The sequence below is a fragment of the Urocitellus parryii genome, chromosome 2, assembly GCF_045843805.1.
Source record: "Urocitellus parryii isolate mUroPar1 chromosome 2, mUroPar1.hap1, whole genome shotgun sequence".
NCBI lineage: Eukaryota > Metazoa > Chordata > Mammalia > Rodentia > Sciuridae > Urocitellus > Urocitellus parryii.
This window is the reverse complement of record NC_135532.1, coordinates 42,308,103-42,324,712: the sequence shown is the minus strand read 5'-3', so window position 1 is coordinate 42,324,712 and position 16,610 is coordinate 42,308,103. Positions and strand designations below refer to the sequence as shown.

Sequence of the window (16,610 nt, the reverse complement as noted above, 5' to 3'; positions counted from 1 at the left end):
CACACAAATAAATAAACAAACTATCTAAATAGATTAAAAATCTAAATATTTGAAATAAACATTAATATATGTGTGTGTGTGTGTGTGTATACGCATGTGCCCACACTATATAATCCAGAAACAGTAAAGGAAAAGACTGGCAATTTTTTTCTACTAAAAATATTCTGTATGGGGCTGGGGTTGTGGCTCAGTGGTAGAGTGCTTGCCTCAAATGTATGAGGCCCTGGGTTCAATTCTCAGCACCACATATAAATAAAAATAAATAAATAAAGGTCCATCAACAACTCAAATGAATAAAATAAATAAAATTTTTAAAAATATATTCTGTATGGCAAGAGATAGTCAACAGAATAACAAATTGGATGAAAATATTTGTTATATGCATGGCAAATGTATATGACAAAAACATTGAGCTTTTCTATTAAAGTCTATTCAGTAAATTTAAAACGTCAGTTGAGAAAAAAACATTTGTTTATACAGTATTTTTATACACACACACACACTCACACACTTCTCATGCTTCTTTTTCCTTAACTTTTTATTTCTCATAAAGGATTCATCTAAACCAATAACAAGAGAGTCATGGATGACTGAACTTCCTCCAGAAATGAAAGACTTTGGTTTAGGGCCAAGGACCTTTAAGAGAAGAGCTGATGACAAATCCGGAGATCGATCAATCTGGACAGATACTCCAGCTGATAGGGAAAGGAAAGCTAAGGTAAGAGGTTTTGTTTATGTGTTTCTGTTCATGGTGGCTCAATTTTGAAAAGCTATGAGGCAAAATTATTTAAAGGTACTACTTTTTGAAATTATGATTCCAAAGGGAAAATATTTCTTCCCTGAGGAGAAGTTATGAAGAAGAAAAGTCATACTGTATATTATTTTCTGATAAACTGCCTCATTTAAATCCCAAGAAAACCCTGAGACATAGGTTTATTGACTTCATGCTATAGAATAGGGAGAAACTAACTCTGTGACACCAGGTTATCACAGAGCTAGAAAGTGATGAGCAAAAAGTCCATTTTAGATGTTTTTTAACTCCACATTCCTTGGTATTTATACAGCACACTATCTACATGAAAATATATCTTTTAAACTCTATTGAAAAAACAACACTTGTATATTTTTAGCAAATTACATAATACCTCAAGAATCTCTCTCCAGTGCACAAGCTTCATGTGATGTCAAGATAAGCAAGAAACACCTTCATTTATATATAAATAAATCACCAAGACAAATTATAAAACATCTGTACACAAGATACATTATTATTTTCCCAGGTTCTCTTCTTAAGGCTTTTTGTTTATTTTTAAATAGTCCATTATGTGTTAGTCATTGAACCAGTGTCCCCAACACTACTCTACTCCTTGAATTTATTTCATCTAAAGGCTTTCCCTATATAAGTCTTAAATGCTTGAGTAATTGTCACTTTATGATTGTAGCTTCGTCAGTTTTTATATTAACAGTTCCATATTTAGTTCATCCTGCTAATTCTGTTTGTCCTATTCTCCAAAAAGACAGTTAATTCCCTTGCTTACATGAATCTTTTATTTTTGTCTATATTTATTTATAGGTTTGGGTCCTATTTCTTATATGTAAGTGGATGACTGACCTACAACTAGCTATGAGGAATCCTCCTCAGAGGAAAATATCACAGAAAAATGACACCAATGGAAACCAGGCAGTACAGTTGAATTGAAATGATTTTAATTCCTATGACTGAGTTTTTTAGACCTGGTTGTTCCTTTCTGTGCTGAAATATTTTGTTCAGTGTTTATAGTGGACATATAAAGAATTATGAATACCCCTTAAAATTTAGTATATAGTATCATTGTATACTATATCTTAACTATATCAGATCCCAAAACTGTTTATTTTCTGGTATCTTTGCTTCTATGTAAAGTTCATGAATAATTTTTGTCACAAATCTTGACCATATTTCCTTCTTGATAGATTCTCTCCAATCACTTCATATTGCTTTTTATATTTGATTTCACAATGTACATACATCTCCATAACTCTAATGCTCTTGTGTTTCACTTAGCCAACATGGCCTAAAAGAAATAAGATTGCTCTTTAGAAAGAAAGGAAAAAGTTGTGCATAAGTTAATTGACATCTATTATATCTTCAGGTTCCAGTCTTGAGATCTAACAGTTCCTTAATATTCATCTCCATTTTAACATAACATCGTTTCTCTCAACACTTATAAGTAAGAACCTCTGCTTTCTGAAGAAAATTTTATGAGAAAATAAGAAACGTGCTATTCCTATGTTCCTAATGTACTTTATTTTAAATGTTGTTTTAATTCATTATTAATTAGGAAAAATTATAATGAGGGCCTCCTTGATTTTTCTAAGCAAATAACATAAAAATATACTTTGAGAACAATGGTTTTCACTTATTTTTATGTGTGCCTTCCTTATTCATGATTGGGAGTATATTCTATAGAAAATCATAGTGACATTTTTTCTTAGTTTGTTGAAAGTCTACCTAAATACCCCATTTATGCATGTATGCTATGATGAATGGAATTTTTGTTTTGTTCCAAATTTCAGTTGTCCGCTGTTGTTATATTTTGTATATTGACCTTGTGTTATACAACTTTGCTGTATTTGCTTGTTAGTTCCAAGAGGTTTTCTGGTAGATTTGTTGGGGATGGGGGGTTGTGTATACTCTCTGTAAATAAAGATAGTTTTTTTATTAATATGTATACCTTTTTATTTTTACTATTTTTGAAAACAAAATGGAGAATTTGTTTTTAAGCCTATTTATATTCCATCATTATTAGTCAAAACTTATCCTGAGTTTGATAAATACATGAGTTCTTGCAGTTATTGTTTAGATACGGTTTTGCATTTGTTGCTTTTGAGGTTTTTTTGGCTTTGTTTGTTTGTTTTCTTATTTTCAGGAAAATCATAGAACACTAACAGATCCCTTATTATGTATATAAATACTGCTGAATGAAAGGAATTCAAGAAGCCTGGCTGAGTTCAGTTTCTTGTTACTTAATCTAAATAAAAAGAATATATTTCTTTGTCATTATATCTTAATGATATGTCTCAATAGTGTGTTATCTGTTTGCATTCCTCAGGAAACACAAGAAGCAAGAAAGTCATCTAGTAAGAAGGATGAGGAATATGTATTGTCAGGAAGAGATAAGAGGTTGGCTGAGCAGGTATCCTCATACAATGTAAGTAATAAAATTAAATATATACTCTTTTATCTTTCAATTCTCTTCTCATTTTTTTTGTTTCTTTATATGATTGCCTCTTTGCCTCATTTTCTACGCATCAATCCTGAAAAATACTTGACTGCTATATATGTATATTTATACAAAATCTTTCTATGCATTCTATGAAATATTTTTAATTTTTATTTTACCTAAGGTATTTATCAGAAAATTAATTACTAGAGTTAGGTAGCACTTGATCAGCAAGCAAGAGTTCTACTAAGTCATAGATATTCTCAGTTCATAAATCTAAATTATAAGCATACTTGGAGTACTTTATGGAAAAACTTAAATATAAGAGAAAAATGTTTCCAAAGTAAAATTCAATGTACATTTCTCTGCTAAGATCTTATTCACTTGGCATACATCATTTTTTGTTGTTCTCTTTTCTCTTAAAAACTAGAGAGTATTCTATTTCAAATAATAAATATAAATTACAGAACCCATTGTTCTCTGAAAGGTCTACAAGTATTTAGGAAAAGTATCTTCTGTTCCCTGCATTTTAGTATGAAGCTCTATCAAAATTGATTTATTGGACATATATTGACCAGTATCACAAACAATGAAGCATAAATGAAATATTTTTGGAAACAGACCAAAACTTAACCCATTATGAAACATTTATTAAAACTGATAATGCAAAAGTCAAGTCTCCACCAAACTGAAAGAACAACTATCATTCAGAACATGTTCTCTGACCACAAGGAATTTAAGTTAAAATTCATAATAATTTAAAATTAGAAAAAATTGGAAATTAGAAAAATTCAAAATTCAAATTTTGCAACAAAGTGGAAATGATAATGAAAAGTTAGAAAATTCCTAGAACTGAATAACAGAAATGCAACATGTCAAAATGTGTAGGATGCAATATGAAGTGGTGCTTAGAGCCAAATTTATAGCATAATGGTTATGTTAGAAAAGAACACTTTCTCCAAAGTGACATTTCTTATTATAAAATTACACTCCCACTTACCCTATGACACCCCAGTTTCACTCTTGGGTTCCCCTCCACACAAAAAGTAGAACATGCTATATTTATACTGACCTAAAAAAGACTTATGCAAGAATATTCATAGAAGCTTATTTATAATAGCTGAATACTACAAATAACCCAGGTATCCATTAATAAGAGAAAGAAAAACCAAACCATAGTATAAATGAAACCCTACTCAGCAATGAAAAGTAACAAATTATAAATAAATGCAGCCATGTGGATGAATCAAACTCATTGTGCTTAGTGAAAGAAGTCTGGAGCAAGTATATACTATTTATATGGAAATTTATAATATGCTAAATCAATTTATGGTGGAAGAAAATCACATTAGTATTATTGGAGTAGGGTTGTGAGATTTGTCTAGGAAGCAGCATACAGAGCTTTCTGGAGTGATGGGAGAATTCTAGATCTTGATTGGATTATAAAGCTTAGTGGATATGTGCTTAATATTTGGGTACTTCATTGCACAAATATGTAAATTTATCTTTAAAGAAAGTTTTTAGGGGAGTATGTAATGAGGTCTGTAGGTTACCTAAAAATGCATCCAAGAAATTAGGGGTTTAATCTTATGCTAAAATTTTGGTTACTTATTATAAAATTTACTCTTCAAAATATTAATGTAATCTCTTAACACTAAATCATTCTTTAACCCCAAATCTCAGCATTTGGTAAATTGAGGACTCTTTAAAATATTACCACGAAGACAATAAAAATCAATCAATTAGAAATTAAGAATAAGCTTTTAAAAGCTGTTTAAACCATTCCATTCAAAATAAATCACTTTAAATACTATAAATTTTTGTTTAATGATTAAATGTGATGATTCAGCAGATTGGTCATTTAGCAAATTGATTTCTATATGAATTGGCTTTCAACTCATTATTTGCATTGAAACAACTACTTCTGGGTGTTTTTATAAACTTTTTTATAGTTTAGCACTAGTTTGGTCCTATGTATCACGTGTACAGATTGTACTAAACCAGACCACCAGTAGCACTCTTGCAACAACTAATATGAAGATTCATTTCTTTTATCTTCATAAATTTGAGCACTTGGATTATTTACATTGATTATAATACTCCACTAGTTCAATGTATTCCCATATCTATCAATGTTTAATTAACTAATATAGGAAATCAGTACATTGAAACCTGCTGTCTTTGTTTCTTTATTTTTATTTGCTTTTTGTTAACTTTTATACAAAAGTTTTTCTCATTAATATAAATCATTTTTCTCAGTAATAGCTTTAGATAAAGTAATAGGGCCTTTCCCATTCTGTTCTTTCTCACATCAGCATGCATTTACTTCAGACTTTGCATTTACTTTGAACTTTGTTTCCTCCAGTTCTTTTCCAAGTCTTCAGACCTTCCCCTTCCAGCTGTAATTATTAACCTGTTGCCCCCCCCTCATTTTATTACCTTATAAATTAGCAGAGAAAGACATGGATTCAAGAACAGGAAGGAAAAACATCAAGTTTTTATAGTCAGCTTTTTGACATTTAGACGAACATCATTATACTTACATTACACATATGGTTTCATATCCTAAAATTAACTGTTTTCCACTTCTCCTTTGGGTTGGCATCCTCTCTTACATTGATACCAGGAATGATCTACACCAGAGAGTCTCATCCAGTGAATTACCTGTCTCAGAATATGGGTGGTAAAGCACACATTTCTGCCCCCAGTTAGCAGTTTTGATTCACTGAATCTAAAATGAGACTCAGGAATCCGTAAATCTTTTCAGCCAGTCAGGGATGGAAACCATAGTCTTCAAATATTTTTGTTAGGTGTCCCCTAAAAGAAATTTGAAAAACGTATATTTTTACTTGACATCTGAAATATTTAATTATAAGTTTTAATAGTTACCAAAGATATAATTTATAGCATATTATCTTACTATTAAATTTTTCAAATAGAATCTTAAATGCCATAGCAATTCCATATCTAATATAATCCATTAAAAGATATCTGTGAACAAGCTCTTCCTTAACAATTTTATTTCTCCTTTTTTTTAAGTTCAGTTTCATTTCTCTTCTGCTACAGAATTCCACGTCTTAGTAGAATTTACTTCTGCACTTGAAACTCATATTTTACAACTATTTTGGTAAATCATGTTTCTCTGCAACAAAAATATGCACATAAATTGAAATTGAAAAGATTTTAAATTTCCTGTGTCTAACTTTAAATGTTAACATTAAATGTGTTAACATTAATGTTAATTTCTAAATTAAGTTGTAATTTCAGTTGATAAAACCATGTAAATGACTAAGCATAGAAATACACCTATAATCACAGCTACTTGGAAGGCTGAGACACAAAGAGTGCAAGTTTGAGGCCAGCCTGAACAATTTAGCAGGACCCTGTCTCAAAATAAAAGATAGAAAAGGACTGGAGGTATAACTCAATGGAAGAGCACTTGCCTAGCATGCGCAAGGGCCTGGGTTTAATTCTCAGTACTGTTTAAAAAAAAAAAAAAGTCTAAATACATTATTCATTTTGATAAATAGTAACATAAAAAGTAAAATGTAGCCATGATACACGCCTGTAATCCCAGCAACTCAGGAGACTGAGGCAGGAGCATCACAAATTTGAGGCCAGCCTCAGCAATTTAGCAAGGCCCTAAGCAATTTAGCAAGACCCTGTCTCAAAATAAGAAATTAAAAGGGCTGGGAATGTAGCTCAATGATAAAGCACCTTGAATTCAATCTCTAGTTCCAAAAAAAATAAGTAAAATTTAATTTAATTGTAATTTAATCTCTTTTTTTTTAAACTTTTTTTTTCTTTTTTTAAAGAGAGAGTGAGAGAGGAGAGAGAGAGAGAGAGAATTTTTAATATTTATTTTTTAGTTCTCGGTGGACACAACATCTTTGTTGGTATGTGGTGCTGAGGATCAAACCCGGGCCGCACGCATGCCAGGCGAGCACGCTACCGCTTGAGCCACATCCCCAGCCCCTAATTTAATCTCTTTAATGAAAGACTATTTTTCCTGTTAGATCCTGGTCTTTGGATGAGTGTTACTTATTACTAGAAAAAGGTTTTAGTCTCAATTGTGTTCTTTTGTTTGTTTGATTAATAGTTAAGAAATCAAGTTTATAAAAAGAAGAAAATGGAAATGATATATTCAATGATATATTCAATTCTTGTATCAACTTATGTGTTCTTAAACCTCATATTGACCTATAAATAAAATTACTAATGATCTCAACTATCAGCTCATTAAGACTTTTTTTTCATATTGGTCCCATAAATTTGTCCTTTCATTTTTTCTTTACATATCTATATGCCGCAGTCTGGCTGGGCACAAAATCACGAGCCACCACACACCTTGTAGATTCAAACAGCAACTCTTTACTCTCGAACTCTCACCAGCACTCTACACACAGGTTCTGGGGAAATCCAGGTTCTCGCAAAATCCATGTTCTGGGCAAAATTCACACCTCCACTCAGCTCTGTATCCCAAAAATACTCTCTGAATCCCAGGAGAACTCAATGGGAACTCAAGGAGCGGGCATGCCTGAGGCAGCAGGATACACCTTAAACCTGGAACCACCCTAATCCAGTAGGATCCTCCCTAAACCCGGATCCACCCTGGTCCTTGAGCAGGGTCACCTTTCTCAAACATACATGCAATGTCACTTCAAATGTCCAAGGCAAGTCCTTCCTCTAAGCAACATGGGGTACGCTGAAAGAAATTGTCATACCTACTTGGCTCATGGCTCTCAGCATCTCCCCCCTTCTGATTAATTAAACAACAAGCAATGTGGCTTAAGGACCGTGCCTGGTAGGTTGTCCAATTCAACATATCGTTCTTACCCGTCATGGGAAAAACTGGCCTCTAGGCGTCAGCCTCCTATCTTAGGTTGATACCACTGCAATTGGATCATACCCGTCACTGACTACCGGTCCAGCATACAGCCATACTTGTGGATAGGCCTATGCACCAGTGGGGAGGCGTGAGGTTCTTGCCTCACCTCTGTTGGCCCCCAAGTTTGGCCTTGGTGCCAGTGGAGGGGGTGAGGTTCTTTGCCTCACCTCTGTTGACCCCCAGCTTTTAGACCATCACTAGCAGAAGGGAGGAGGATACAGAAATGCCTCGATACAGAAATGGCTCCTTTGGAAAAATTGCATCACTCAGCATCTATACATCAGGAATAATAACATTCAGTTTTTAGAGATAGTAAAGATTATAGTAGAGTAAATACAGTAAATCCAACACAGCATTTATTGACTGATTCTCATACCTGACACTATATTAAATCCTTTACATTCATCAGATCATTTAACTCCTACCTCACCCAAATATTTACAAATTATTACCTTGACTGCTGCCGTCTTACAATTGAGAATATGAGGCTTCACTTACTTGCTAAAGGTTACCATTGCTGAAAACAGCAGCACTGTCCTTGCAATTCTAATTTTTCTAATTTGAAATTTAGTTCTTAACTGTTTCTCCATGCTGTATATATTGATTGCCTTTTTTTTTCTTAGCAAAATTTAATGATTTTCTTTTAGCCTCCTTTGGTTTTGTTGAAAATAAAGAATTAGAAAGCATTTGATATGTATTATCTTCACAGATGTGATCTTGGATTTGGAAAAACCTGTCTGAGTTTGTAAAAAACCCTCCTTAATGTGTGCTGTTGCTATCTATTTTGTTTCATGATGATATTCTGTCAGTAATTTACACAAGCTAGGTTTTGATCACTGCTCTCCTGTTTCCCCCAGGAGTCAAAAAGATCAGAATCTCTTATGGACATTCATCATAAAAAATTAAAAAGTAAGGCTGCTGATGATAAAAATAAGCCCCAAGAGAGAATACCATTTGACCGTGATAAGGATCTCAAGGTTAATCGGTTTGATGAAGCTCAGAAAAAAGCCCTAATAAAGAAATCTAGAGAACTAAACACCAGATTTTCACATGGCAAAGGCAGTATGTTTTTATAAGTAAGTATTTTTCAGACAAATGTATTTTCATACTGAAGAATTTGAACTTTTCTGAATATTCTGTTTTCTATAATAATTATGTGCCAAGATTTATTTCCTTTTATAATAAAGTAGATTATAAGCCTACATTATTTTATACATAAATTGTGATTTTTGAAAAGTTAGCTTTGTGGGATAAAAAGTGTGGTCTACTAAAAAATAGCCTTGCCCTCATAATAACCTAACCAGGCATTACTATCAAAAATACTAAAATAAAAGTTCCATGTATGAGAAATGGCAAAGGAAAGTCTATTTTGAAACTTGAGTATTCAATGCTTTATTAAAGAATGAAAAAAGGGAGATTTGCTGGTATTTTTTATGTAAAACAAGATCATAGTTAGAAAATATTCATTGCTTTGGAAGGGCCTCTGTAAGTTTTACCATTCAGCCCAACCTGAGAAAGGTTTGAAATGGTAATTAAGAGGTTGAAAAAGACCTAAGATTGCTTCTTAAAATCTTTATGATATTTACTTTTATGAAACTTACATCAATAGTCAGACGTAATTTTAATATAAAGATAGAAATGTTTTCCAACTTACCAAATTCTCTTATTCTTACCTCAGGGGGATTTCCCTGTGCAATGAAGAAAAGTTGAAGAATACTCTTTTATCTGTCTCTTCATCTTTAGACCTTGGTCTTGGGCTTCTTAAGATTAGAGATTACTTTAACCTCAAAAAAATCATACAAGTTTACTTTCTTTTGTGTCCTTGAGGTCATGTGGAATCATAAAATCAGTGTTTCTTATGTAGAATAGAATACTCTGTGTGCCTTTGGCTTCCAAGGAAGCCTGGGCTTTTCTTCACAATTAATTATTTTCCCTACTCCCCACAACCTGCTTTTACCACTCCTCAATTTTTGTGATGTGATACAAGTTCCCTCTAAGATCTGCTCAGGACTGTTTGTTGAAAATTTACCACAGCCTGGACCTTTTTGACAAATATATTTGCCTGTCCTGGAGTGAATGTGTCAGGTACTTGGCAGTAAGTTCATGAATTTGGAATTGGTTGGTTTTCCCTCCAAATGCAGCTAGTGAATACACAGTTACTAGAAAAAAGAAAGGGTATGGATTTTGTTCCTTTTGTTACCAGTTTGCTTGTTCTGGCACTCAGGGTTTTTATCTGTTTGGAGTTTTTGGCTTTTTTGTTTTTAAGCCAGAAAGTGAGTACTCTAGGTTATCTTGTGTACTAAGGAAAATATATTTTGATTTTTAAGTTTTTATAACAAATATTTCTGAGGGAAACAATCTGAAGGTGGTAATGCTGACAACTGTTTATCAGTGTGAAGTCTGTAAAACTCTTCTCCATGATCTCACCAAAGAGTGTCTTGGAACTTTGCTTTGGGATGATCTTATTTTTTCCCATTAATATATTTAACAGTTTGTGGTAAATTTATTGGAACTGGATCTTTTATATCAATCATGTATAACTTTTATTTAAAAACCAAACTAATAATCACAGTACAAAAATGAAAAATCTATGATCATAACCCACTATATTGGGAAGATAAGTTTGTAATGCTTTATACACTGCCTCTTAAAACAATAAACAGAAACTTCTAAATAGTTAAATGGAGCCTAAATGCAAATCCTAGTTCTGCTACTCCTGTGTGATGAAGCGCAGGGGTTTTTTTTTTGTTTTGTTTTTTTGTTTTTTTGGGTTTTTTTTTTTGGCAGGGATATCAGGCATTGAACTCCGGCACTTGACCAGGAGCCACATCCCCAGCCCTATTTTGTATTTTTCCAAAAGGGTCTCACTGAATTGCTCAGCACCTTGCTTTTGCTGAGGCTGGCTTTGAACTCATGATCCTCCAGTCTCAGCCTCCCCAGCCACTGGGATTACAGGCGTGCACCACTGCACCCAGCTGAAGCACAGGTTTTAAAGATAAGGATTCTGATTCCCAGTTCATGTAAGCTTTATGAAAATCGAGTCAACTGTTAAAGTAGCAAGCAGTACATGGGCTAGGGTTATAGATCAGTTGGTAGAACATTTGCCTAGCAAGTATGAGGCACCGGGTTCCATCCTCAGCACTGCATAAAAATAAAATAAAGGTATTATATTCATCTATATAAAAATATTTTTAAAAGTAGCAGTACATGATATTTTTTATAATATCAATGTAAACAGTGTCTTACTAAAGGGACATTACATTAAAAAGTTAAATTTTTCTCCTAAATAAATTGTAAAGGCTTCTCATTGTAAGCAGAATTGGACAGAGCTACCTTTTGACTAAAAGCATTCTTTTCAGTGGCTAGTCTTTTCTGAACACAAAACTTCATACAAGAGTGTCTATTTCATTCATTTAATTCTATTTTTTTTCAATGGGGGGGGGAGGTTTTCTCTTTCTACATCCTCACATATTTTTGTGAAATTTGGTATTTCTTAAAGTAAAAATGTCATCTTTGGATACTCAACTGAGAGGGATAGGAATGTTTCTGTGTTATAATGTTTGCTTTCTCCCCTAAACTTCAGAGTGTCTGTGACCTTCTGTTCCAAAGGACAGAACCTCTCCTTTCTAAATACTTGCAGTAGGTACTACCACACTGGCACCCCTGGAGCTAATGTTCTTTCCTGTCACCCTGAGGATAATTTTAACAAAATGTGAAGCCACTTCCAAAGATTTTGGTTTGGTTTGGTTTGGTTTGGTTTGGTTGTTTATTAGTTCTAACCAGTTATATATGACAGTAGAAAGCTCTTCTATTCATTGAACACAAATGGAGCAGAATTTGTTTTGTTTTGTTTTTTGCCCCAATACAACATTGACCATTAAAGAACAAAGTAGTTATGTGCACGGAATGGAAAGATGTACTTCATTTCATCCCCTCCCCTCTTCCTAAGCTGCAAACTGCCTGTTTGAATCAAGTCTTCTATCCAACTGCTGACATTTTCAAATTAGTTTTAAATTCCCTGCATTTCTTGGTCAAGTTTTATAGGCCTCTTACCCCTTTTGAAGAAGAAGAAAAGAGCAACACTATCATTTAGGTTCAGTGTGTCTAAAATTATGTGATTTTATCCAGCTCTCTAAGTTGTCATCTCAGATAGATGTAGATGCTTCAAATAGTGACCACATTCCTGGTAAGTAACTGGTGGGGTTATTGGGTTTCACAGGTGGGACAAAAGGGATGGGGAAACAAAAAGTGAGAGATGATGCCTATACCCATTACACTTTCTGTATAGGGCAAAACACAGTAAATTAGGTCCTGCTCTGAAAGCAAAGTCTTACTAATAATTTTTAATTTTATTTAGATGTAGCAACACTGGACATTTAATGATTCTTTGAATTAATGATTTTTTAGAAATGAAGTTGAGATTTACATAGTACTAAGGATTGCATGCTCCATAATTAATTAACAGTGGTTACATACATTCTTAATTCCAAAACATTATCCTAAATGTAGGATCATGAGGAATAGCTTTTTAAACTAGTTACAAGAGGTTCTTATCACTTTTGTTTTCACTTTTTCCATGATAATGTAATTATTATTTTTAAAAGTTCTCCATTGAGATACCTAAGAGGAAGAATAAACGTGGAGGAAAGTGGCTAGAGATAGTGCCCATGTGACAACAGCCAAGTATTCTATTTCAGAATATTAGTTTATTTTATTTTGGCTTTTGATGCCATCATGAGATTTAAGTCTGCAGCACACAAACTAATGCTGTTATAGAAGAGGTATATTTTTTTGCAGCCTATTGTTTAATAGGGACTGAGGAGGTAGCACGGTACTAAAGCACATGTGAAGCCTTGGGCTTAATCCCCAATGCCAAAAAAAAAAAAATATTTATGACTATGGGATGTATAGGATTAAAAAGCTGTTCACTGCCCCTTTTATTCTTTTCATTTTAAGCATGACAATTAAAAGACTGTTTTGGGGAAAAAAAAGAATTCCTGAATTGTAATTTTTTATGTATAAATAAAGTTTCATCTAAATCTGAGAAGTTGTCTTTATTTTAATACTATTAGCTTTTCTGAAGCAGGCAATATTGGTAAAAAGAATATTCTATAAAGTCTTATTCTGGCCAATCAGAATATTATAAGCAGTTAGGAACGTAAGAAAGATGAATGAAATCCTCTTAATAGCACCATGATACAAGAGGTACTTGTACTGAGTGGTAACAATTCCATTGTTCATCGTGTCACAGGATATGTAACAGAGGGTGAGTTTTTTCAGGATTGATTGCCTTTTAGTGGTTTGTTTTGTTTTGTTTGATCTCTCTACTTCCCAACTCGGAAGTGACCAAAAAAGATCTTTTGCAATATGAAAAATGATAGGAATATGATCATGTAGGGTCAAAGAAAGGAAGGCTTTAGAGGAAGTGTTCGGTCGCACTGGGCCGGAGGAGCAGGGCTGGAGGAGTGCAGCTAGGCAGAGGCAACGCTGTGTCCGCGGAAGTCCCAGAGGTGGCCTGGGTGGAGGAGCAGAAGGAAATGGAAGGTAAAGTGACTAGTCCAGAGAAAGCTGAAGAAGCCAAATTAAAAGCAAGGTATCCTCACCTGGGACAAAAGCCTGGAGGTTCCGATTTTTTAAGGAAACGATTGCAGAAAGGGAAAAAATATTTTGATTCTGGGGATTACAACATGGCAAAAGCAAAGATGAAGAACAAGCAACTTCCTACTGCATCCCCGGATAAGACAGAGGTCACTGGTGACCATATTCCCACTCCACAGGACCTTCCTCAACGGAAACCATCCCTTGTTGCTAGCAAGCTGGCTGGCTGATTAAAAGAGCTGACCTGCATTAATTTTCTAATTCCTATTATTTCTCCTCATATGTTACTTATCCACTTTTTATTCCTTTCATTCACTAAGTCATTTAAAGGAGACTGACGGCTTTGCAGGTAGTGATAGTATGTGCTGCTATTGTAAAGGAATATACATGTGTAGAGGTTTTGATTAGTTTTAACAGTGCACTGATGAAAAGGACATTTTAGAGTAACATAAGTAATCTACTTGAAAATATTTGTATATATTACCTAAATCCTAATATAGGTTCCAACAAGTAATAAGCAAATTTACAATTTTAATGTTTTGCCTTCCTCGCTTATCTTAATTATAGCTGTGTAACTCTTATTTAATGTAACCTCTGTATTGATTTCTTCTGGATTTTCCTTCTGGATTTTGTCAAACAGAAGTTTAAGATCACAAGTTTGAAGAAAGATCACAAATTCAAATGAAAATAGGAGGGGCTTTGAAAGATTTGTATAACTGTGCTTGAACTTGAATGGCCTTAAGCCTGTTTCAGCTTTAACAATAGAATTTTCTTGGGCAATATTTGCCCATTGCTGAGAGCCACTGCCAAGTAGGAATGACGCATCGAAATTTCCTTGCCAGCGTACCCCATGTTGCTTACAGGAAGGACTTGTGGAAATGGACATTTGAAGTGACATTGCATGTATGTTTGAGAAAGGTGACCCTGCTCAAGGACCAGGGTGGATCCGGGTTTAGGGAGCATCCTACTGGATTAGAGCGGATCAGGTTTTAGGGAGTATCCCGCTCCTTGGGTTTAGGGCGTTCCCGGTTTAGAACAATCTGGGTTTAGGGCGGTTCCAGGTTTAAGGTTATTCCTGCTGGGAATAGGGCATATCCTGCTGCCTGAGTTCCCGTTGAGTTCTGAGTACTAGCTGAAGCTAGTATTCTTATTTAGTTCTGTAGTGTTAAATATCTTTCATTGTTGAAGATGTGAATGATGTATGCATGTGCATGGACTGTTGAATTCTCTTTTGAGCCATTTTTGTAAATACAGTAATTTTGCATAACCTTTTAAAAAAAAAAGGCTTTAGGGGGCTGGGGCTGGAGCTCTGTTTTAGAGTATTTGTCTAGCATGTATGAGGCATGGAGTTCAATTCTCAGTGCCACATATAAATGAATAAAATAAAGTTCCATCAACATCTAAAAAAAATTTTTTTAAAGAAAGAAAGGCTTTAACTTCTCGGATCATTTCCATATATTAGGGATTTCTTGAAGAATTTCTATTTTTTTTTTTCATTCACTAAACATTTATTAAATGCCCCCATGTGTGCTTGATGCCAGGAACACACTAGTGATCTAGGCAAGTATAGTGCTTCTGGAGAGGAGATCCTTGCTGGTCACTACAGGATATTCACTGATAAGCAAAGCAGATTCTGTTGCGACCCCTTGCCCGCAAGGAAGACGCAACTCAGGAATCTTCTTTCAGCAGTTTATTCAGGCCTTTGTTTCTGTGTCTCTGGAAGCTTCTTTTTCTCTCTACTACTACTACTCCTACTACTACTACTACTACTACTACTCCTACTACTACTCCTACTACTACTACTACTGCTACGTGCCCCAGCCTTAATAAAGCAGATAAAGCCCCAATGCACAACTGCCACGTGGATCTTTCTCATAGGGTGTTTTACAGCTACGTGCCAACTCTCCCAAAATAAGGAGTTGTTTATCACAGGCCACGGCGCTTATCAGCGCCATCTTGTAATGGCGGCCACAGTACACAGAAACGGCTCACCACAAGATTCCCTTCCCCATGGTTTTATATTCTAGTGGGAGAACAGAAAAAAGATCTAAATAAAGGAGATCAAGTAATTGTACATTGTGATAGGTGTTAGAAATGAAACAGAGTTGACAGGATGGTGAGAGACTAGAATAGGTAATTGAAGATGAGAATCTCATTTAGGTAGAGTGATAACAAAAGATTCTGAAGAGGCAGGTGTCGTGGTGCACACCTGTAATCACAGTACTAGGGAGGCTGAGGCAGAAGGATTACAAATTTGAGAACAGTCTCAGCAACCTACCAAAACTTTGTTTCATAAAGAAGGCAATAAAGTAAAAATGGCTGGGGGTGGAGGTAGCTCAGTGATAATGCACTCCTGGCTTCAATCCCAGGTACCACAAAAAGAGAAAAAGAACGGCCTCTGAAGAAAAGGTATTTAGGCTGAATCCAAAAAAAAAGAAAAAGAAGCTAGCAGTGTGAAAAGTAACCACATTTGCAAAAACTCACAACATTCATTTTGTAGTGTTTGAAGAACTGCAGTGTGGATGATGTATCATAAGAAGCATGGTGGCTCAGGGTTGGGCCTTGTCATTAACACTGTAAAGCCCACATAAGGGTATCTAACCCAGCCCTGGAAGGTGAATAGGAGCCCCCCAGTGGAAGGTTTTTGGGTTTTTTGTTTGTTTGTTTGTTTTTTAGATATACATGAAAATAGGAGATATTTTGTCATATCGTACATACATGGAGTATTATTTTGCATTCTTGTGATTGTACATGATGTAGAGTTTCACTGGTGGTGTATTCATATATGAAATTAGGAAAGTTATGTCCAGTTCACTCTACTGTCTTTTGTATTTCCATCCTCTCCCTTCCCTTCATTCCCTTTTTTTTTCAGTTATACATAATAGTAGTGTGTATTTTGACAGAATATATGTACGTAGAGT

The 16,610-nt window shown here is 34.5% G+C and overlaps 1 protein-coding gene and 1 pseudogene across 1 annotated transcript in view; both read left to right on the top strand.

The window, feature by feature from the left end:
- Gpalpp1 (GPALPP motifs containing 1) overlaps positions 1 to 13,064 on the top strand; it is a 28,863-nt gene extending 15,799 nt beyond the window's left edge. The window contains exons 6-9 of the mRNA XM_026411962.2: positions 554 to 718; positions 3,093 to 3,191; positions 8,949 to 9,167; positions 9,770 to 13,064. Coding sequence (XP_026267747.2) covers positions 554 to 718; positions 3,093 to 3,191; positions 8,949 to 9,167 — 483 coding nt within the window. The 3' untranslated portion in view covers positions 9,770 to 13,064. The remainder of the gene's footprint in view (positions 1 to 553; positions 719 to 3,092; positions 3,192 to 8,948; positions 9,168 to 9,769) is intronic.
- Positions 13,065 to 13,613: 549 nt separating this feature from the next.
- Positions 13,614 to 13,932, top strand: LOC113199085 (cAMP-regulated phosphoprotein 19 pseudogene; annotated as a pseudogene).
- Positions 13,933 to 16,610: the final 2,678 nt, after the last annotated feature.